The following is a 24,765-nucleotide window of genomic DNA, read 5'->3' on the forward strand; positions in this document are numbered from 1 at the left end:
ATCGAATTTTTAAAAACTGCAATGACTCTAGAAATTGAGGAAAGGGTAAACAAAAATGTGAAAATTGTGAAACACTTTTCCTAAATCATCTTAAATCAAAAATAGTAAATATAACTATTAAAAAATTAATAATAAGAATAGAACATGTCAAAATGTATAAAATTCAACAACCATATCAGATTTAAAGTATAATTTATGCTATTAAAGTTTTTTTTGAGACAGAGTCTGGCTCTGCCGCCCAGGCTGGAGTGCAGTGGCCGGATCTCAGCTCACTGCAAGCTCCGCCTCCCGGGTTCACGCCATTCTCCTGCCTCAGCCTCCCGAGTAGTTGGGACTACAGGCGCCCGCCACCTCGCCCGGCTAGTTTTTTGTATTTTTTAGCAGAGACGGGGTTTCACTGTGTTAGCCAGGATGGTCTCGATCTCCTGACCTCGTGATCCGCCCGTCTCGGCCTCCCAAAGTGCTGGGATTACAGGCTTGAGCCACCGCGCCCGGCCTAAAGTTTTATCACTTAGAAAGAAATAAAGTATATAAAGAAAAAGAGAATAATCTTTTTTTTTTTTGGAGCCAGAGTCTCACTCTGTTGCCCAAGCTAGAGTGAGGTGGTGCGATCTCGGCTCACTGCAACCTCTGCCTCCCAGGTTCAAGAAATTCTCACCTCCCACATAGCTGGGATTACAAGAGCACACCAACATGCCCAGCTAATAGTAGAGATGGGATTTCACCATGTTGGCCAGGCTGGTCTCGAAATCCTGGCCTCAAGAGATCAGCCTGCCTCAGCCTCCCAAAGTGCTGGGATCACAGGTGTGAGTCACCACGCTGGGCAATTATCTTTTATTTTGAGAAGCCAGAAAAAGTTGCAATATAAGAAGCAGAAGAAAGGAATTAATAATAGTAGTAACATAAAATAATGAATCATAAAATCTAAAAATATATAAAACAGAACTGATGAATAAATTTAAGAAACAAACCATTAGGTAATTTGAATGGGGAAATAAGAGAAAAGAAAATCGCTTTACACAAAGGGATATAACCAAAGACACAGAAGAGCTTTTGAAAATTAGAAAGATATGTGAAAAATTTAAAGGGTCAACATATTGGTAATTTCTACCATTTCTCAAGTTAGAAAACATGATAAAAACAATAACACAAAAAGCTGAGGTAAAGAGCTTCTTCAATAATAATTTAGGCTTTGATGGTTTTCCTCTGACTTATATCAAACTTTGAACAAATGTTTGTTCTCTATATGAGTTCAGCAATTCTGCAGCTTACAGCAAGATTGCCTACTCATTTTCCCAAGCTCATGTAATCTTTTTACTCCCAATCTGATAAAGACTGTATGAAATAAAGCCCCAGAATACTCTCAATATTAAATATCGATAAGTAATATCTTTCAGCTTATATTAAATCCAGAAACAATAAAAACATAGCAAACCATGATAAAGTTTATTCTAGAAATGTAAGGTTAGTTTTTCATTAGAAAATCTGTTATTTATTTGTGTATTTGTGACACAGCACACTGTGTTGCTCAGGCTGGAGTGCATTGGCATGATTACGGCTCACTGCAGCCTTTACCTCCCAGGCCTCAATTGATCCTGTTGCCTCAGCCTCCTGAGTAGCTGGGACCACAGGGGTGTGACAACATGCTTGGCTAATTTTTAATTTTTTCTTTCTTTTTTTTTTTTGAGACAGGGGTCTCCCTATATTGCTCAGGCTAGCCTTGAACTCCTGGGCTCAAGCGATCCTCCCACCTCAGCTTCCCAGAGTGCTGGGATTACAGGTGTGAGCCATTGTGCCAGGCCCATTAGGAGAGCTTTTGATTTAAAATTTTTACACTGAGAGGTCAAAGGAAACAAAGAAAGATATAACTATTTTGATACGGCAAAAGGGTATTTAACATAACAACTATCTCAGATAAAAAAATGTTAATAATCTTGCATTTGAAGAATCCTTCCTTAACAAAGTAGATAAAATTTATGAAGTTAGCATCCAATAAAATGCATAATTGTAAAACCGAACTGGGAATTAAAGTCTGAAAATTCTAGAATGTAAGAAGATACACAGGAAGATATACTAGCTATAAATATTAGAAAAAAGGACAGAATTAATCACAGATACTACAATCACCTTATTGGAAAACCACTTAAAAATTAATTAGAAAACTATTAGAACTAATAAAATGTTTCATTGAAGTGGTGGTATAAGAGGGTAGGCGTGGTGGCTCACACCTGTAATCCCAGCACTTTGGAAGGCCGAGGTGGGTGGATTGAGGTCAGGAGTTTGAGACCAGCCTGACCAACGTGGTGAAACCCCGTCTCCACTAAAATGCAAAAATTAGCCTGGTGTGGCAATGTGCACCTGTAATCTCAGCTACTAGGGAGGCTGAGGCAGGAGAATCGCTTGAACTCGGGAGGTGGGGGTTGCAGTGAGCGGAGATCGCGCCACTGCACTCCAACCTGGGTGACAGAGCAAGACTCCCTCTTAAAAAAATAAAAATAATAAAAATAAAAGAAATAAATCTACCAAAAACCTGTTGGAAACCTATTGTTTTCCCCAAAACTAGTATTTCTGAAGCTTTTTTTTTGGCAGGGGATGAGGATGGGGGCTGCATGCATGTTCTCTCCTACAGAAAACCCACTGACATGCACATTTTTGTTAATCATTTTATGGAGTTTGATAGAAGCCCATGGATCACAAACTATAGGTTCACCAGTCAAGAGTGAAGAATGGCAGTCTGGAGAATACAAGAGCAAAGCATTTCTTTCACAGTGGAGGCAAGACTTAAGATGCCTGGGAAAAAAATGTTGACAATTAGACTAATTTGAAGGAAAAAAACAACACCATACTGAGGGACATAAATGAGACGTGATATATAAGTATAGAAAAAAAATAAGAAAATAAGTATAGAAAAAAAATGCAGTGCCATTGCTGCTGAGTTAGTCTGTATTTTTCACAGAGTTCAAGTAAAAATCCCAGGGATATCTGGGAACATAAAAAATTATTTAAAATGTATGTGGTTGGAAAAATCCAGTAAAGACCAAGGAGATTTTCACCCAAGATTATAAATGAGGATAAATTGGTCCTCCAGATGTTAAAACTAATTAAAACAATGTGATCCAAGTATAGTAACAGATAGGAAAACAGAACAGAATAGAAAACCCAGTAATAAACCCAAGCCTAGCAAAGAGTTTAACTGTTCAAGTTGTTGGTAAAAGATTATTACACAATGGTGTGGGAAGAACTGGCTAATCAATCGGGGAAAGAAACACTGGACATTGACCTTGTACCTTACATCATAATAAATTCCAGAAGTACTAATTTAAATAAAAAAGAATAAAAAATACTACAAGGAAAGGTAGTAACAAAAAGAACAATGGCAGCCCAATTACAATTATAAACAGGGGTGCTAAATTTCTAAATGATATTTAAAAACCAGAATTCAGATATATATTAAAAGAATACATCATAACCAAATGTATACAGAAATACTAGAATAATCCAATATTTAAAAATGTTTTTTATGACATTCGCTGTACTAGTAGGTAAAAGAAAAATATCACCATCTTAATGGAAGGCAAAATTGCATTTGATTAAATTGAGCATCTGTTTTTTTGAACTTGAATAGTTGAACTTCCTTGATACGGTCTTATTTCCAAATGATGATACATTTGAAGTATTTCAATTAATGTAAGAACAAGACTCTCCTTGGAGTTTTCAGGGACTCATATGCAGCAGTTAACATCGTTTTATTCTAATAGTACTTAAATTGACATTGTACACTCTATTATACTAACGAAGTGACCTGCAAACTTTGTTACAATCTATCAACTATTTAAACTGATGAAGCCAGGAAATCTCGGAAGAGCAACATGATACAATACAAAGTACAGGAGTTGGACCAAATTTAGAATCCAGAATCAGAATACTAGTTCAGCAGATTACTAGCTATTTGACCTCGGCAGGTTACCTCAACTTTTTGAGCCTCAGTGTCCTTATCTGTAAAACTGAAGTAACAGCAGCCAAGATAGAGTATACTTGCTACTGCCTATATCACCTGCTGATTACAACAGAAAAAGCAACCAAATAGACTGGAAAGTAAACAAAACTGGTGGACTGGGGAGGAAAATTTAAACCTAGAGAAATTAACCACACTGCCATGAGGTCCAGAATTTCCCCCGCCCCCACTCAAGTAGCTGCAAACTCCCCAGATATGGTGACAGGCAAGTTTATAGATTCAAGAAGCTCTGCAAAGTCAAAATAGGGCACCCTGAAAGAAAACCATACTCACACAAATAATCAAACTGCTAAGAACTAAAAAAGAAGAAACTGTGAAAACAGAGAAAAACGACACATTCCACATGTAACAATGATTCAAATGACTGCATACTTCCTTCCTATTAGAAAATAGAGTAACAATGGTTATATGAGGATAAATAAAAAATGATATATAAAGTGCTTTGCAGATAAAAAGACACAAATCGTAGGCATTATTATTCTAATTGGAGTTTCTTTACTATATCTTAACACATTATATTTATTTTCTATTCTATTTTTCTCATCTTCTCATAGCTTTACCCTATGTCTATTTGATCCCAAGAACTGAACGCAAATACAGTCATTCCTCGGTATAGGCAGAGGACTGGTTCATGATCCCTGAGTATACCAAATCCATGCACTCAAGTCTTGCAGACAGCCCTGCAGAACCTGCATATACTAGAAGTCAGCCCTCCATATATGTGGATTTTGCATCCCGTGAATACCGTATTTTTGATCTGCATCTGGTTGAAAAATACCCGTGTATAACTGGACCCATTCAGCTCAAAATGTTGTTCAAGGATCAACCGTATATCTTTGATATTATTTCTTTTGATTTACCCAAAACCTTTTGCTGAAATGAAAGTCTTTGCCAATTCATGTCTTGCTTTTGAACACATTTTTTCTTAATTCTATAACGTCCCTCAAGTATTATACAGGTATCTTAATGGACCCTTTTCTGTTTTATAGGGATACTGTGAAGATCAGGTGAGATAGAAAAATATAAATTCCTGTGACGAAATAAAACACTGCAAGTCATATATTTCAGAAGCAGTACTAGCTTGGAAGATCTGAAAGCCTGATTCTTTTAGCCAGTCTCCTGAGAAAGAGTTTCAGAGAGATCTTGCCCACATTTCTTTGATAGGCTGATGAGGTTGGGGGTGTGTCCATAAACCATGCTGTGCTTTGCCAGCTGACCTAGGCCAAGCAGTCACCACATGAAATCCACACAGCCTTCAGCAAGGCGTTTTTGGCTGTTGTTTGATGCACATTTGACCCATACGAAATGCTGCTTCCAGCAAACCAGGGACTCTACCCTCTGTTTTCTCTTCAGAACAGGAAACTAGCAGTAGTGACGTTAAGGTACACAAAAATTAGATTCCAAGTAGATTCGGAGGATGACTAATCTCAACAAGCATAACAAACCACAATGAGTCTGGAAGACTTGGCATTCTGATAGTGTTTATAAATCCCTGACCCCTCTGCCCCCGTCAACTTCCCAGAAGCTGTGAGCATTAGCACACAAAGCACCTACAAGTGATGTGTGAACCTGGTCTCTTGGCCAAACTCTTATGCATGGGGCATGTAAGCCAGCATGAAGCTGCACTGGGAAGCCTCGGGTTGTAGGAGGATGTGAAGAACAGGTGAGAGGGGTGTTTAGCTCCCCACTGCGGAACAAAAAATATCTCTGCATAAAGGATGGCATCATCTAAAGACTGAGCAAGACGAGGAGTCTTGAGATGGCTAGAGACACCTCCTCTGAGCTTCTTAAAATCCTTGGCCAGTATTGAAGGCAAGTCACACAAGTGTCTTGGATTTTATGATTCTCTGTTGAACAGAAGGCAGCAAGGTAAACTGGAGCTTGGGTCTGGTCTGGGTTTTGTTTGCTATTCTTGGGAAGGTGATGTGGCCTCAGTTTCTCCTTCTGTTAATAAGGGATCAGAAACTCCTGTTTTTTGAATGGGGTTTTTGTGCATCTCAAATGAAATGCATGCATATAGTAGATCAGGTTGAAGGAGAAACAGAATTTGAAAATTCCTACATGGTACAGAGTACTCTTTTTGTTACAGATGGGGAACAAAGCCATGGAAAAAAAAAAATAGGGACTAGCTCAAGTTTGCTGACTTCAGCCAGAAAATTTTACTCTATCTTGTCAGTCCTATATTCATTTCTATAAGAATGTTAGAGAATAAAGTCTTCCTGCCCTCCCTGTACTGGCCCTTCCTCCTTTTCTTTTTCCAACATTTCCATATGTGAGGCTCCCAATAATCCCACATGTGTCCCCCATGGTGCCTCTCTCATGTGGACATCTCACTATTTAAAAAGTGTACAATTTCATAAACGGGGGTAAACTATCCTCTCCACTCTCTAGTATACCATCCTAACTGCGAATAAATGACATGAGTCTGTTATTGCTAGTTTTCATACGCAAGTAAAATGTGGCAAAACCTAAAATATTTTTGTTAAGCTAGGTCTACCTAGTTTAACTACTTCTTTGTGTCAACAACATTCTTTTATACTTGATTTAAATTTCCTTTTATTTTGTGGTACCATAAGCCCTCACTTTCTACTCCATGCCTGGGTAACTATGAATAATAAATATTTCAAGCTCTTACCTGTCTCACAGTGACTTATATCTCTGAAACCTTAATCTAAAATAAGTCTAATTTAAATAAAAGAAAATATAGTCCCCCAAGAATATTGTTTGCCAACATTTCGCTCCAAGTTAGCAGATGAAGTCAACAATCAAATGTGAGATTAATCTTAATGTAATTTCATCATTTATAAAATTTCACCAATATCAGGAAATTCTATCAAAAGTAACTGAAGATTAAACTAGCAGCAGGACCCATGTGCCCATATGTAAGATTAAAAATTTAGGGTAAAAGAAGGAGCTATTAGATTTAAGTGATCAACAGGTCAAGGCTGGCACCAGATCACAAATCTTAGAGATACTCAGGAAGTGATGGACTTTTTAACAACAGGGGTAAGAAGTATCCTTACCTGTCTTCTGTCAGTTTCATTAAGGTTGTTCCTCGGGTGGAGAAGACAATAAAGGACATTCTCAACTGTGGGCTGGAAAGGAAAAGAAGCTCTATTAGGACAGACAATAAGACTGTGCATGCTACTCCCTTCAGGCTCCCTCCCTGTCCTTCCCTTTCTATCATGGCTGCCAGAGCTGAAGACGCATAACCCACAGGGGGCCTCCAAGGCTGGTGCTGCAGGTATTGATTAGCCAGCAGAGGACTTGAAGTGTGGGTCAAAGAGAAGACACGCTGGGTCTTCCTGGAGGCTGCTTCTGACCTCATACCATTGCTCAGTGAGTGTGGATTATGAGTAAGAATGATAAACTTCATTGTTGCCCTGTGTTTTGAAGTGTGTCCCAACAAAGGGACAAATCTGTATGTTGTCTATAAAAGGGGATCCTGATAGACAAAATTTGATAATGTTTCCACAGTAGCCTGGTGTATTCTCTAACGATGAGTTGCAGCTTGATGCCATCAGTCATTAACATCATAAAACAAACTCCCTTCGATCTGAAAGGATTACCATCAACTTTTAATTTCTCCTTTGCTTCTCAAGGAGATTATCCTATAAGGAGAGAATGTGCTGACTGGTCATAAGAATATCTGTTCCATTTGATAGTTATATTTCTCATTATTAATGAATAAATTGGCATGGTTTTTATATGGCAGTGCTCAGGAGCATTCTCAATGTAAGAGTCACACTCTGGAGACAGAAGCACTCTCACCTGAGGACGAACTTGTTTCTCAGTCTGCAAGATGGACCATCAGACTGCAGTGGATTCAGCAATGAAATGCCGTTCTGTGTGTCCAACTTGTTCTTCCATGATAACATCAATCTATTTCTTCATAATGCAATAACCTCCCATACCTGATCAGGCTCTGAACCTTATAGTTCCAGTTCCCCAAGTGTTTCTCAAACCTGCCTCACTTCCTGTATCTTAGCTTAGGATCCTGGCCTCAATCGTCTGACCACTACAATTTCCTAGCTGGTGTCTTGCCTAGGAAGGTTCTTTGCTCCAATTCACTCTTCACACTGCTCCCAGAATTATTTTCCTAAAACAAAAATTAGAACCTGTCACTTATCTGCTATAAAATTTCCGACAATTCCTACCGTCTCCCGGATAAAGTCTGCATTTATTACCATGTGCCTGATGTACCTTTGGAAGCCCTTGACTTGGTGTTTAATGTTTGACAGGAGCTCAGGCAATACCTGGTGAATTGAATATTGGTCCCTAAAACAGACCTCAGTTTTCTGTCCATGACCCCGTGCTGCCTGTGACTACTTCCCCAGCACTGGGGCAGCAGGACACCATGTTCTAAATCATAACAACAACAATCACAAGGATTAAAATAATATAATAATGGCCAACCTTACTGAGTTCTTACCAAGTGTGAGATAATAGCGATTTGCATGTATGATCTCATTATACTTGAACAATTTTATGAGATTGGTACTAATCCTGATAGTTCGTATCAAACTAATCGTTCCTATTTTCTACAAAAGGAAATTGAGGCCCTGAAAGATGAAACAATTTCCTCAAGGTTACACAGTGGGAGAGTGGTACACCTGGGGCTTGAAGTGAAGTGTTTTAATTCTAGAGCTTGGGCTCCTAAGTGCCACATTATATACTGCTTCCCTTCTATCAAGTTCAGCTCTGGAAATAATAAATTTGAAATACGGAAAATAAAGGTCTCCAAGAGGCAACTGGCATATAAGTCTAGGCTAGAGGCATAATTTGGAAGTCCTCAGTGTACTGATGTGGGCAAAGTTGTTCAGAGAGAGTGTCAGCAGTGAGGAGGGAAGTGAGCCAAATACAAAACCAACACCAGTGTGGGAAGGGCTGGCTGAGGCCAGTGAGATGGAAGCAGAACCAGAGCCAGTGGAGGAAAGGGTTTCAAGGAAGGATAAGTCTGGATCAAATGAAACCCCTGCATCCAATGGACTAAGGGCTGCAAAGGGCTCCTGGATTTTTTCTCAGGGTCATCCCTTGGTGAGACCTTGTGAGCAAGCAGGTGAAGGGTGGGGAGGAGGGCAGATAGCAGTGGGTTAAGGAATGAATGAGAAGGATATGGAGACGGCCAGTCTTTAAAGACAAGTGAGTGAGAAACTAATAGAGAAATAGGGTCCCATCTATAGGAAGACAAGATCAAGAGATTCACTGTCATTGCTTTTTTTGGGACAAGGGGCAGGAGAGATTAACATTTGTAGACTGTGGGGAAGGAGCCAGGGGAAAGGTAGAGAAAAATACAAGACAGAAGCAAAGACCTGGAGGAGACTAGAGACAATGGGATAAAATCAGACAAAAATGGAGAGGTTGGCCTTACATGGGAGGGATACTTGGATCTCAGAGACTAGTGGGAAGGACATATGTGCATCTTTCAGGAGTAGATTGGAACTTGAACTCATGTCCACTACTCTCTGGATTCTTGGTGAAGTAGGAGGTGAGGTTCTTTGTTGATAGCGATGGGTGTGAGGTGTAGGTTGAAGGCTTGAGGAAAACAGCAAAGCATAAGAATCATTATTAGAAAAATGACAGAGGGTCAGAATAAAGATAAATAAAAGGACTCAAAATGTCAAAACTCCCACTGAGGTTAGAAATGATGTACTTATACTGGCATCAGCCACTGTTATTGAATGAATTTCCCCCTGCAGTCTCAACTGCCTTAGACTTTTTATTAAAATGAATAAATAAATGAAAATTGCCCATTCATTCACTTATTTAAAAATAGTGACTGAGCATGTACTATGTGTCTGGCACTGTTATGGGTACTCAGGCTGTGACTGTCAACAGACTACAGCCCAGCCTCTGCCTCGTGGAGTTTGGATGATGGTAAGATCTTGGCTCCACATTTTGAGGGGCTCCATGGCCAAGTAGGGTTAGCAGAGACAACCAGAGAAGGGTGCCTTCTCCGGATTAAGCCATGTCAACCTCCCGGCCCTCAGTTTCTTCATCTATAAACCAAGGGAATTGGATTAAGGGTTCTCTTAATCCCCTTCCTTGCCCCTGCCCACAATTTTCTAAGATTCTAAGATAGTGAAGAGTCTGGGATTGCTGAGGGAACTGAGAAAGATGTTGTGTGCCCACTCTAAGTCAGGTGCTGGACTAGTGGGCTTGCACATATTTTCTGTTATAAGCCTCATATATAAACTAGGGTTCAGCCAAGGTTGATGAATTGCTATGGTTGCACAATGGAACTTAGATTCAAACTTGCATCTGCCTGACTTCAAAGCCTATTCCACTAGACTCCTCCACTTCAGAGGGAACAGAAGCTCAGAAGAGCAAATCAGAGACAGAGCAGATACTGTGAAGGGTGTGGAGGCAGACTTGCTTTATATCACTGCAAAGGACCAATGGCTGTGAGTGAGGAAAGGACATCTTGGCTTAATGACAAAAAGACTTATGAAAACTGGAATTGTCCAACTATTGGATTTTTGCCTCAAAAGGCAGTGAGTTTTCACCAGAGCTATTCAAGTAGAGAGTTACACAATGCCTCCTAGGATAGGCTGGGAAGTCTCGTTCCTTTTAATTCCTAGTTTCTATGATCCTTTCAAACATTTTCTAACACCACCCATGTATTTGTTTCTCTCCTTTTCCTGTACTTTTTCTCCCTTCTGTCCTCTCAGCATCTGTTTTTCCCAATCATCTGGGTTTAGATGCTTCCTGCTGTAGCTTCCAATTTTTGGCATAACTGACAAGCCACCTCCTAATCCTTTCCCTCCAATTAGGCAGGTAGGTATGTGTTGAGGTCAATAACTGAATTTGAGGGGAACATGTCTGTCACCACCCAGGGCTCAGAGGATAACCTGTATTCTGAGACAAAGAACCTTACTCAAAGAAGAACTTTATGGTCACTCCTATCAACTGGAAGACTCTATGGAGGCCATCAGCATGAAGTGGAGTTGTGTTAGAATTTATGATGATCAGACCAATTTTGCCAGATTTTGACAACTTGCTTCAAGCACTCTATGAAAGCTGTTACTGTTGTGTTATCCCTTGGAGGCTGCACACAGCAGGGTGAAGTGACCTCACTTCCTTACTACTAAGTCCAAGACTCCCATGATATTTGCAGTGGCTATGTTCAAAACTGCATTGCCTTGCCTGGGAAAGTGATGTTGAAAATGCTCAGAGGATTCTACCTGATAGTACACACAGCTAGAGTGACCAATTATCACATTTTGCTCAGGACTAAGGAGGCTTCCCCTTAGGATGTGAGACTTTCAGTGCTAAAACTGGGAAAGTTCTGGGCAAACTGGGATGAATTGTTCATCCTACACACTGTACACCCTACACGTGAGTCCAGCTAAAATGTGCCAATTGCTGCTGCATGATGCAGTGTGCAAGAAAAATGTTAAAGGTAGTAAGAATAGGCTATTCAACAGAGAAGGGAGAATGCTAAATATTTTTGGTCTCATAACCAGATCTGGCTCCTCCCAAAAACATAAAGCCAAATGTTACTCTAAAATGTGGCAAAGATGAAAACAAAGTAAACAGTCTCTGGTCCAAGATCTGAGAGCCCACCTTAGTCAAAAAACATCCCCGAAGTATTCAGTAATTAACAGAATAGCAGACATGGACTGAGTAGTTCTCATGACAGAGAACGACAAGTGAAGAAAATGCATAGTGTTTCTCACCTGATGAATTTATGAGCCAACTGTTCCACAAAGTAATAGATTTCATTCCAGTGGTGCAGCACACTTCCTGATCTAGGAAAACAAAAGCAGGTGTTGCGTGACTCAGGTGTTTATTTGTCTTTACCTTGTATTATTTATCTTCACATTCTGTTATTTTACATTTGACCTCCCCAATAACTGGACTCGTTACTTGAAACTTCTGTGACTTTGGAAATTATTTGAAAGGCTGTTAGGGTTCTTTAAAATGTTGTAAAAGAACTCCCCTCACTCTACCTCGCACTGTCCCACCCCAAATTCACACACTCAAACCCTGAAAAACAACAGCAACAATAAACACTGGGCCCAAAGAGATTTACAAGTGAGTTTCGCATCTTCGAGAAACAGCTATTTTTGTGCTATTAAATTATTTCTCTGATTAGGGAAGAAAAACTAATCCATTTAAATGAAAATTAGCACACACGATAAACACATCCCTTCCCCAAAGGGTCCAACTTCATTTGTAAATATAGATGCAAAATCTCCAAATCCTATTAATGAAATGAATCCAGCAGGAATCCAAAAGAATAATAATTAATTAATTAGTGACGTTTATTTCAGGAAGGTAGTGATAGTTGAACATTTAAGGAAATCTAATTTAGTCATACTAATAACCAAACGAAGAATGACACAGCTTTTTGTTATACGAAAAAGGAATCCTCTTAGTGACAGAAGAGGGAAACTTTCCCTAGGACATATGGAATCACAACATTTTCGATTTGGAAAGGGGCTTCTTTATTTCCCAAGTTTGACTTCTGTTTCACTGGTACCATTTTCTACTGCTTCAATCAGCTTATATTTTCCATAGTGCTCATATTCAGTTTGCTGCAGTGGCTCTAATTAGTTTTTTTTTATTTGAACCCACTCTGTTTAGTAGCTGTGATGCCTCCTCCCTTTCACTTAAGGATCAGTTTCAGGTGAGCTCTACATTTCCGCTTGCCATTCTAATAACTGTTGAAGTTAGAGTTTGCTCTTTCTACTCTGACATTTTGTACTACATTTTCCACTGATTTCTGATTATTTTTATTTGCTATGCACTCATTTACAATTTTAACATCCGGAGAGCTATTTGTTGCTGTTTTTCCTTTGTTTCAAACTATTTTATAGAGATTTAAGAGAACTTTTTGCCTTCCTTTTTATGGAATGATATTCACAAGAATTCTCATTCTGATTGGGTATATTCCATTTCCAGGAGGACAATTTATTTTTCTTTGTCCCATATCCAGAAATAATACATCTGTCTGACCTGAATAAAAGTGGTACCATATGTTCTGGCCATACCATTACATACTCTGTGTCATAAGGATGTCTCACTTTCCTCAAATTAATCCAGAACTTCAATTCTAGAGAATGTACATAGGGACCTTTTACAGTGATAGTCGTTGTTCCACGGTTAGAGAAAAAAATTATAAATCCACCAGCACACAATTTCTGTGAATATATTCACACACACAGTCTTATTTCTTTAAAAAAATGTGAAAATAAGTTAACATTTGCTCATTTTATGTGGAGAACTCATGGGTGTTCATTATATTATCCTTTGTTCTTTTTTGAAGAACACAGATTGTTCTAGAATCTTATAACGGGTACTGTAAAAAGGGTCAAAAGCAATGATTCAATCCTAGATTCTTCTCCTCACACAAGAGATATTCATTAGAATTATGTTTTTGTGTGCTCATCTTGAACCCCACTTTGGCTAATTTGAGATGGTATTTGGCATAACCAGAGGCAGGAAGATTATACTGGGGATTTGATATTTCTTATTAACTATTAAAAATAACATCACACAGCACTATTCTAGCTGCCTAAGGTGCAGAGATGGCTAAGAAATGGTGCTTTCCCCTCAAGAACTCAGAGTTGAGTGAGGAAGACAGAAGAATTAACACGTAACCTGTCATGAAAAGTACTGCAGCTGAGGACTGTGCATTTGGAAAAAAGAAAAGGGAATGGCTCTCTGTGCCAGTGCAGGCTGTGAAGGGGGGTGGTTTTTAATCCCATTCTTCAAGGACAGTTAGAAACTTGTGAGGAAGACAGGGGAGCAAGATCATCCTTGGTGTAAAACACAGAAGTTGGGGAAGAGCAAGTGGTTTCCTGGTGCGGCACCACGCAGCCTGCAGAGGGGAGGTGAGGAGCTGGGGAGATGGGGAAGGGATCTGGAAGGAGCGTGCCAGGGTCCCCTCCTGTCAAAAGCACCCCTTTGTCTATTCTGCTCACTCAGCCTTTATACATACTCCACCTGCTTGGGATACTCATTGTCCACAGTGGCAAGCAACTCTTCATTCAAGACTCAGGTCAGTGGGTGCAGTGACTCACGCCTGTAATCCCAGCACTTTGGGAGGCCGAGGCAGGCAGATCACGAGGTCAGGAGTTCAAGATCAGCCTGGCCAACATGGCAAAACCCTGTCTCTACTAAAAATACAAAAATTAGCCAGGCATAGTGGCACATGCCTGTAATCCCAGCTACTCAGGAGGCTGAGGCAGGAGAATCACTTGAACCTGGGAAGCTGAGGTTGCAGTGAGCTGAGATCGCACCATTGCACTCCAGCCTGGGCAACAAGAGAGAAACTCCATCTCAAAAAACAAACAAACAAAAAAACGAACTCAGGTTGGTCTCTCCCTGTTGCTTTTAACCAACACAGACAGGACTCACTACCCCTGCCTTATGCTCTCAGGGCCACCGTGTCCACCTCTCTGTCAGCATCCCCTGATACTGGGTGGCAATTGGCCTTAAAGAAATTTCCCTCCCGAGCATTAGCTGTTTATTGAATGAAAGAAAGAAGAGCACAAAGAAGAAAAGCCTCTATTGCTCATGGAAGCTTCCTGATTTTTTGCCAACTGATCCTCACCTATTCTGCCTCGGCTTGGATAAACGGCCTGGGTTTGGGACTCAGATGGCTCTCACCAATTCCCGTGACTTATGTGAACTAAGAAGGCTTCCCAGATGAGTCACTGATTCTAGGGCATAACTCCTTGGTGACTGGGCCCACATGATCATCAGTAGATCTCCAAGCTGAATGGCAGCTGGAGTCTCCCACGAGCTCACCAGAACTGCACATCCTAGCCCTGGGCTTAAAGCTTTAGAAATCCTCTTTCATAAAGACCTGGCCATCCTCCTGGACAGGGTTCACTTTTATACTTCAAGTTACACAGACTGGTCTAGGGTGCCATCCTTCAGCCATGGGGTGGATGCTCTGGCCCTGGGGGTCCTGGGTGGTGATCTGGCAGAGATGGCCCAATGCTGTCCAGGTGCCTCCGAAGATATGCCACATGACTGGCTATAAGCCATTGGCCAATCCAGAATTCTACGACCCCTTTCCACTAGAATCAAGAGATTTCCTTGAAGACTGGCCATTAGTGGCCACTTCTGAAATGCAATGCTGTGTTTTGGTCCATACAACCAGGAAAATTAATCTTTGAAATTCTGGTCACTGAGGGGGTAGGGTGAGATATCTAATGCTTAGAGAGGAATCTCCAAACCTCCTTTATCCCATGTCCAATTTCTTCATCGGTAGAGAATTTCTGCTGGGAGGAATTTATACTGGGAAGATGGTTAATGGGTACAAAAAAAAAAATTAGAAAGAACGAATAAGACCTAGTATTTGATAGCACAAGAGGGTCGACTATAGTCAATAATAATAAATAATAATTTAATTGTACATTTAAGCATAACTTAAAAAGCATAATTGGATTGTTTGTTACACAAAGGATAAATGCTTGAGGGTATGGATACCCAATTTTACATAATGTGCTTATTTCACACTGCATGCCTGTATCAAAACACCTCATGTACCCTATAAATATATACATCCACTATGTCCCACAGAAATAAAAAAATAAAATCAGGAAATTATACTGGGAGGAGAAGCAATGTGTTGGTGACATAGGAACTTGAACTAGAATTGGGAAACTATTATTGACTCACTGTTTAAGAAGCAAGAGTTTGAAGTAAATCCTTTTTGAGTTACTATTTCCTTATTCTCAAGGAGTGGCCCTATTTCACAGCCACAAATTAATTTGCATTCTTTTACTTATTAAAGAGAGTCACCCAATGATAATTCACACTTTCAGCTTTCTTAAAACATGTCATTTTCACTATACTTCTATCTGACTGATGTAAAGTTTATACAGTTTTGATGTTCACCTGATTTGTTGATGCCAGATATAGGGAAAGATCCAAAATATATCCTTGGGTGTTGAGAAAAGTCTACATCCATAAAAAACTCTTGCTAATGGGCAAAAGCTGAATTTTCTGAAGAAGAAAATAAAATGAGAGCTTTAAGACAAAACTGGAGGCAAGGAAGCATTGACAGGCTTGCTCCTCTGCTAACAGCTGCCCTGTCGCTGCTGGAGTTTGTCACTTCATATATATAAGTGATCATTCTTTACACAATTATGTAAGCCTTGACCAAAATATATACCCTTTGAGCCACACTGGAGATGTACATAACTTGCCTCCTCAAATATCAAAGGTAAAAACAAAACCTTCTAAGATTCTAGGAACCAAACTGGGTTTGTCTTCTCTGGGTTACCCTGGGATTCCGAGGGGCCTCAGCTACTCACGGAAAAAGTGAGTAAATGGTTATCTCGATCTGCACCTTGGACTCCTTCTACTCTTTATTTCTGAAACTTCTTAACCCACACATGCAGGCATTGTCCTATCCCAAGATCAAACCACCTCTTGGAAAAAGAAAAAGGCCTATGTCCGCTGCTTGTAGTTTCAGCATGGTAGCGAGCTTGTTGGGGGTACTGCTTATATTTCTTTAACCCAAATCCCCAGTGGCAGGAGGTTTACCTGTCTGGTACTACAGTCCTCTCCCCTGCCTCACCACCACCCACCGATACCAGCTGACTTCCTATCCATGACCACTGGGACCTCAACCAGACCCCTACCCCGACCCCCGCCGCCTTCTCCCATAGGGATGAATTTGCCGGGTCTATGACTCAGTTTAGACTTTCTGTTGAAACATGTATGTCTCACCTGCACTTGGCCTTGTAACTGATCTTCTGGTGTGGAAACTGCCCTAGTGGCTACTGCCAGCATAATTGACTCAGGGTAGTTCCGACCCTGGGTTTCCTCTCAATCCTGAAGACCTAAGTGGACTCCCGTCACAACCAGGTGTTGGCTGGGGGAAATGGCAGAAAGTGGATCCAATTCCAGTTTCTTTCCACCCCACAATGTGTAGAACATGCCATTTATCACGTCAGTCTCTTTATGAGTCAATGATCTTAAACTCTGGCTATGGCGTCCTGATACCATCTTCAGATAGTATGGCCCACCCAGCCATTATCACCAAAGTTGCAGTTGGAAATTAAAACCTTCTAAGCCCAAATATAAATAGTACTAGAAAATGTTCCACTGAACTCTGTTGTAGATTTTTTTTTTCCAGAATTGTCTTTAACACGTAACTACCGGGCAAACTATAGTCACAGAGAGCTGCAGTGCCACATACTACAAATCAGAGGATATAAAAAGTCCCTAATTTTGACTCCATTAAATCCTAACTCAAATGCAGTTCTAGCCCCTGAAGGCTATCATAGGTCAGCTTGGTCTCAGGATGACACAGAGGCTCCAGGCCCCTTCCTGGGATTTTGTGCCTCTGTTTCACTGCACAAATCTCAGCAGAATTTGGAATTCAAGTAGCCTCCCAGGAATTCTGCTTGAAGACAGTCTTACAGAGTTCTGTGCTTGAAGATTCTTTCAATACACTTGGGTCCACTCAAAACCAGAGTCAATGCCCTCCCACACTATCATCTGACTTGGCCGTGGAGAAGGGCTCGCCAGACCATGGGGAGAGAAAGCCACCAGTCTTCACTGCTAGTCCCAGAAGGTTGCTGCTGAAAGCAGTTCCAGAGTGTCTTACTTATTTTTGTTTTTCTATGCTCTCTCTTGTGTTTGGAACATGATAAGAAGTCAAGAAATTTTTGTGACATTGCACTTACTGTGCGTTCCCAGTACAGGATTCTGCATGGAACCTGACACTGCCCTCAGATTATTGTTCAATTACTTCCAAGGGCCTAATATGCAAAGAGTAGAAGCAAAATAAGAACTCCAAATCTCATTCTAACTTGTTTTCTGAAGTGCATTCTTTTCTGTTTATGTGAGTTTCCAAACCTCCCTGTGGTTAAGCTCCTTAGAAAACACAGGCTCTTTCCATTAGCCACACATACAACCAGAGTCAGAAAGAATCGAGTTGGCCAAATTGAGTTTAAATTACCCTTCCTTCTTTTGAACACAGATTAGAATAGAATAAAAGGGAAAAAGAAAGTTTGCAGTTGGAACCATCACCAAGAAGTCTTTTAATCCTGGAAGAGCAGAGCAGCTCTAAGGATGGAAATTATAAAACTGCCAATTTCTACTTGTCCTTAGCCCCACCCAGTTGAAGTCACTGATGTCCTCAGCGACCCACTTGGGTCCCCTGCCAATCCTGGAAGGATACAGATATGTTCGGCAGCTTCAAGCGCATGTAAGTGGGACTCACACTTAGTTCTGCTGTCAAAGACCCTGCGTTCATTTGCTGTTGTGCTCCCTTCCTGCGTTCATTTGCTGTTGTGCTCCCTTCCCAGCTTCTTCCAAGGAAAAGAGTGCACTTCAGAAAACAAGTCAGAATGAGATTTGGAGTTCTTATTTTGCTTCTACTCTTTGCATATTAGACCCTTGGAAATAACTGAACAATAATCTGAGGTCAATGCCTTCCTCTTCTTCCTCCTAGCCTTGCCCTCTCCTCTGACTGCCTGGAGTCTTAAACCTGGCCCAGGCCTTCAGGCTTTGTCCTCCTATTACTGTTTCGAGTCACAGCCATGCCTCCCTCTTGCTCAAAAAGCTTGACCTTGACCTTGCCTCCACTCCAACTTCATTAGACACTGATACAGACCCAAACTTAATCACTGAACACTGTACTTTGAGTTGGCGACGCCCACCTTGCTCCTGTCTGTGTCGCAGGGACCCCAGCACAGGGTGTCCGGCGCCACTCGACTGACTTGTGATGGAATGTCCCGTTAGTATATCTAACTGATGCCTATGGACAGAATGGAACTTATTAGTGATTTGGGAAAGCAATTTCATGGGACATTGCCAACATTAAAAAAATAGAATAGAATAAAATATAAATACCAGAATATACTGCATACAGTAACAAAAAGAATGTAATGTGTAACTTTTGTTCAATTACACATAAGTATTGTATATGTACTGTGTCAAGATGTAAAATGTATTTTTCTTGTGGATCATGATCAAAAAGGTATTACAGCAAAATATGTACTCCTTTCAACTCCACTCTGCCTTTTTCAACAGGCACATGCACACACACACACAACACATGCACACCAGGAGAACCCTAAAAACATTTTCTAATATCAACTATTGGTACTTTTGGTGCAGATTCAACACAAAAGCACTGTTGTTAAGAATACAGACAATGGGTTAGTAACCCAAAAGGTATTTCCCATAATTGAAATGCACAGCTGCGGCTCCGTTTCTCATACTCGCCAGATTCACAGAGATGAAGCCACAGTAGCCACTTTGCATCCCCCAGAAAGATCAAAGGGGGATGGGTCAACATCCTCGAGTGAGAGTGGCTGCGGATGATGTCACTTGGGAGGAAGTGACTCAGAATGAGGGCACCAAGGGAGAGGGTTTACAAATATTGTATCACAAAAGCAGCAGGTCCATTGTTGGAAATTTTGCGGGGGTGGGTAGCGAGGACGGAATGACAAACAAAAGGAAGAAAATAAAAATCACCCATTATCCCACAGCTCAGATAGAACCATTGCCTTCACTGCAGTGATTCTACTTTCAGACTTCCCGAAGCATCTTCACTTTGTGTATTTACAGGTTATGGTCTCTGCTCTTTTCACTTAATGTCATTATAGTTATGAACACATTTTTATTTCCTTCACTAATCCTTCCCAGCATCACTTGTAACATCTGCATTTTTTCCACTTTATAACTTGTATAATTATAACTTTATAATAGGTATAATTCCTTTTTGTACATTGAGTTGCTTCTACTTTTTCACATTACAAAATAATTCTGATGAATAATTTTTAACAATATCTTTACATACATAATGGGGGTAATATTTTGAATTTTTTACTGTGCTTTTCTCTTTAGCAACTGCACGGAAAGTGACCCAACACACCCTGGTCAGTCAGAGACATCCATCTGGGAGGAGCCACACTGGAGCAGTGGGGGATTCTGTTTTTCCAGCAGTGATGCAGAAAGGGGGAAAAAGTTAATATTTGAAATTCAAAATATGATTTTTGCAGCAAGGCAACTGGTTTGGAAGCAAGACTTTGTCAAAGAGAGATTTTCTAAATTCCTTTAGCAGTTAAAGAACCAAACTTGGAGGATTAAGATCACAATATAAGGAGGACATAATTTCCTCTTGTGTCATTTGGTGAAGAAATCCATGCCTTAGGGTAGGCAGTACAGCAGAGGGACAGAAAGCCCTTTGCTATCTGAGGATTATGAAAAGAAAAGAGAGAGGGAGGGACAGATGCTAAGAATGAGGGGTTCATGTTTGGCTCTCCAGGAGCCAATTACCCTACAGACTGTCCCCACATCAAAGTAATTAGACTGTGCAGTGAGGGTGGGCAGAGGAAGGACAAACTGATTTCATTATTGTTTTAATTTGGATGTATTTAACTATAAGCCATAATTTTTTCACATTTATGATTCATTTTTCTTTGTATCAGTTAAGATAAGTTACATAACTTGCAGAACCTGGGGTAAAATGAAAATGCAGTGTCTCTTGTTCAAAACTTATGAAATTCAAGATGGCAAGATGGCCCTTAAACCAAGGGCCAGGCCCTTTGAAATGACAGGCCCTGGGTGACTGACTGAACAGGTCCCATGCCCATGAAGCTGACCCTAGTCTCAATATTCTTGGCCCATTTTATATTCAGTTGCAAATGTTTTCTTAGTCCAGGGGTGGGCAAGCTTTTTCTGTGAAGGGCCAGACAGTAAATATTTCAGGCTCTGGGGGCCATGTGGTCTCCGTGGCAACTACTCAACTCTGCTTTTTGTAGCACAAAAGCAGCTATTGACGGTACATGAACAAAGTGAATGTGGCTGTACTACAATAAAATTTTATTTACAAAAACAGGCTGCAGGCCATAGTTTGCCAACCTATGTCCCAGACAATCACTTTCTTTCAGACTTGTTTTTTTCTAAATTTCTATATTCACTGTCATGTCTTTCTCATGACAAGATAATATACAAATCTGTATTTTTTTTCCTGACAGCTGAAGTTTTGGTGTACTTTGCTATTCATTTCCTGTTATTTATTGCTGATAATGCAGACTGGAAAAATTGTGCCTTGGGAGATATATGGAGGCATTCTTTGTGACCTAATAAATATTTCATGGGCATTTGAAAGGAAAGTTTATTCTCTGTAGGGTATAGGGTTCAAAATATATTTATTAAATCAACCTCATTAATGATGATTTATAGCCCCTATATCCTTGAATGCTTAAGTATTCAGAGATGTCTTTCAGATTCTGCTGAGATATGGTTTTCATCTTCAGCCGTCAAAAAAATTGGAGTCATCATAAACATTCTCAAATATTGAAGCCCTGTTGCATTCCTAGGATAAATTTTACTTGGTCTTAGGATATTGTTCTTTTACTATACTGTTAGTTTTTTTAAAAAATGTATTTAATTTAAAATTTAAAGTTTTTATTCATAAGTTGGTGGGAAGTTTTGTGTATGAAGGTATTATATTTGGTAGGTACGGATATTAGATATATGCTAGCTTCATAAAGTGAATTGAGAAACTTATTTTTTCCTGCTGTCTGTACACTAGTATTGAAATTTTCTGTTCCTTGAAGATGTGACAGAACTTTCTATGAAACCAACTGGTCCAAAATCTAAGGACTCTTTCACAGAAACAAATCCATCTCCTTCAAATACCCAGATTCTACTGGTGAGGGAAAGGCAACATTTGAAAGACTGAGCTTTTTACCTAAAGGGATTTTTAAAAATCACCACAATGGACTATTATCACAACTTGGGTTCAAAATTTATGGATTTCTCTCCCTCCTGCTACCCAGAAGGTGGACTTAGAAGGAAGAAAAGAGGAGTTTGGGAGCTAAGAATAAACTGCGTCTTCTTGTATATGTAAATGTAATATGAGTGATTTTTGCTACCATGCATAAAAATTTTACATTTTTCATTTTCTCTGTTGACAATCCATTCTTCCAGTTTTATATTTTGCTACAAAGTCTCACTGATGGCCTTATTATAACTTCTTTTTTTTTTTTTTTTTGAGACGGAGTCTCGCTTTGTCGCCCAGGCTGGAGTGCAGTGGCCCGATCTCAGCTCACTGCAAGCTCCGCCTCCCGGGTTTACGCCATTCTCCTGCCTCAGCCTCCCGAGTAGCTGGGACTACAGGCGCCCACCACCTCGCCCGGCTAGTTTTTTGTATTTTTAGTAGAGACGGGGTTTCACCATATTAGCCAGGATGGTCTCGATCTCCTGACCTCGTGATCCGCCCGTCTCGGCTTCCCAAAGTGCTGGGATTACAGGCTTGAGCCACTGCGCCCTCTAGAACCATTCCTTCTGTTTCTTTTATGCCATGTCTTTTTCTTAAACATTTTTTCATATATATTTTCCATTTTGATGTCAATATTTTCAGGTAATTTTTTCAGTAACTAAGTAATACAATTTTAAAATGTGTATCATTTTAAAGCCTGGCTAAGGAATTTTAAAATCACATTTCACTCAAGCCCTTATAACTATTGAGCTTTTTCTGAACATCTAATGTTGTAGAGTAAAAAAACTAATGCCAGTCTGAATCTCACTTTCTTTTTTGTTGAGCCTATTTTTTTTCTTTGTTGGAAGAATGTAGACTTTTCTATTCTTACATTTTAAGAAATTATCGAAGATTGTATGAATTGTAGACCATTTTAAAAAACTAATTAGGCTGAGTATTTTACCTAAATCTTCCAAATCTAAAGACTCCAATCTTTCTGCAACTCAGGAAAATTATCTTCCTTTTATTATTATTTTTTATTGTATCTCTTTCCCCAGAATTCTTATTTGTGTGTGTGTGTGTGTGTGTGTGTGTGTGTATGTGTGTGTGTGTGTGTGTGTATACGATATTAGATATCCTGGACCTAGTCTTTGTATTACTTTTCTCTTTTCTCATTATTTTATTTTATTTGAGACAGGGTCTTGCTCTGTTGCCCAGGCTGAAGTGTAGTGGTGTGAACTTGGCTCACTGCAATCTCCGCCTCCTGGGTTCAAGCAATTCTTGTGCCTTAGTCTCCTGAGTAGCTGGGACTGCAGGCACGTGCCACCAAGCCTGGCTAATTATTTTTGTATTTTTAGTAGCGACAGAGGGGTCTCACCATGTTGCCCAGCCTGGTCTCGAACCCCTGACCTCAGGTAATCTGCCCACCTTGGCTTTCCAAAGTGCTGGGATTACAGGTGTGAGCCACTGCACCTGGCCTCTTTTCTCATAATTTTAATCTCTGTATCCTTTCAGCTTAAGTTCTGAGGAATTTTCTCAAACTGTCCTCTGATGAACTGAATCTATTTTTATTTTTTTTGCAATATTCAGTGTGGTGGTCATTATTTCTAATGGATTTTAATATTCAGAAACAGTGTACTTTTCCCCCAAAGTTTCTTATTTTCAGCTTGTTCCTTTCTCATGACAGACTGCTTTTGTCTGTTGATGCAATATTATTTCAAAATTTATTGAAAATACTATTTAGACATATATTTGCTTAAATTGATTCAATGGTCATTTCCACTTCTTTTGTGTAATAACTATTATATTTTATTTTTTAAAACTTTGATTCACATTTCAGATAATTTCCTGAAGAAAATTATCCCACTCCCCTTTCAAGAAGAATCTATATGTATCTGAAAATGCTTTTTTAATTTTTTCATGTGTAAGTGACATCTTGGCTGGGTATAACATTTTAGTTGATAAATCCATCAAAATTTGTTCATCAAAAATTTTATCCATCATAAAAGATTAATTGTGTCAATCAAAATTCACCATTTTATGTTCAGAGCCTTCGCAGGTACCATATGTTTTCTTCCCACTTCTAAAGTTCTTCTTTTGTCTTTTAAATTAAAGATTTTCACCAGGAAATGTCTAAGTATTAGTGTCTTTTAATGAATAATTAATTGAGATTATCACTTGATGAGCCTACTCAATCTGCATTTTCAAATTTTTCTTAAGTCAGAAGAGTTTTCTTCTATTAAAGCATTGAAATTTTCTTCTAGACTATACTTTAGCAATGCAGTTATTTGGTCCTTTGAATAGCTATTTTTTCCATTCATTATTTATCATTTTATCATTCATCATTTTCTTCTTACTGCATTTTCCTCCTCAAATTATGAGAATTCCTTAAACACGCCTGCATCATTTATTTCATTTTCTGCATTGTCAGTTCTGCTCTTTACTGCTTCTTTGGTGACTTGAAATTTTTCCACATTATTTTATATTTCCTTAACTGTTCTAGGTCCCTTATCTTCTCATTTCGTATTTTATCTCCTGTTTCACAAATTTACTGTTTTATTTAACTTAATTGAAGTCATATGGTGCTACAATTGACCTTTTCTTTTTTCGCTACTGAAAATGCTTTCCATAAATATATTATTCTTCTACCTCAGGAATTTTGTTTAATCACTTATCTTAAGGTGCTAAAGTTTTGTAGGCCCTATTTTCATCCTTGAATGTGGAAAGGTATAACTTGGCTTGGCATTTGCTTCCAAAATAACTTACACATACACACACTTGCATCATCTCACACTTATAAACTTCTCAAAGGAATTAATCTGGTGAAAAGGAGTTAGTCTTGATGGCTAAAGTAAGCTCATGTTGTTGTCCATCAGCTAGGGGAGAGTGGGGAATGGAATCAACCCCAGTCATTTCCACAAAGGAACTTCACCTTTGCAAGGGTTGTCTGCTTGTTTTGGACACAGTTACATCATTCCAGCTTGCCATATGTAGGGGCTGTTTTGGCCTGGCCTCTACTTCAGGTTTGCATTGTGCTGTACCTGGTGGCCTCATTCTTGATCCC

The 24,765-nt window shown here is 39.6% G+C and overlaps 1 protein-coding gene and 1 long non-coding RNA gene across 2 annotated transcripts in view; one reads left to right on the forward strand and one right to left on the reverse strand.

The window, feature by feature from the left end:
- ANTXR1 (ANTXR cell adhesion molecule 1) overlaps window positions 1-24,765 on the reverse strand; it is a 238,567-nt gene that overhangs the window by 199,665 nt on the left and 14,137 nt on the right. The window contains exons 2-3 of the mRNA XM_002799283.4: window positions 11,695-11,766; window positions 7,039-7,110 (exon numbers count right to left, since the gene is read on the reverse strand). Coding sequence (XP_002799329.3) covers window positions 7,039-7,110; window positions 11,695-11,766 — 144 coding nt within the window. The remainder of the gene's footprint in view (window positions 1-7,038; window positions 7,111-11,694; window positions 11,767-24,765) is intronic.
- Window positions 1-24,765, forward strand: part of LOC144333758 (uncharacterized) — a 63,267-nt gene that overhangs the window by 32,646 nt on the left and 5,856 nt on the right. The window lies entirely within an intron of this gene.

The sequence above is a fragment of the Macaca mulatta genome, chromosome 13, assembly GCF_049350105.2.
Source record: "Macaca mulatta isolate MMU2019108-1 chromosome 13, T2T-MMU8v2.0, whole genome shotgun sequence".
NCBI classification, from domain to species: Eukaryota; Metazoa; Chordata; class Mammalia; order Primates; family Cercopithecidae; genus Macaca; species Macaca mulatta.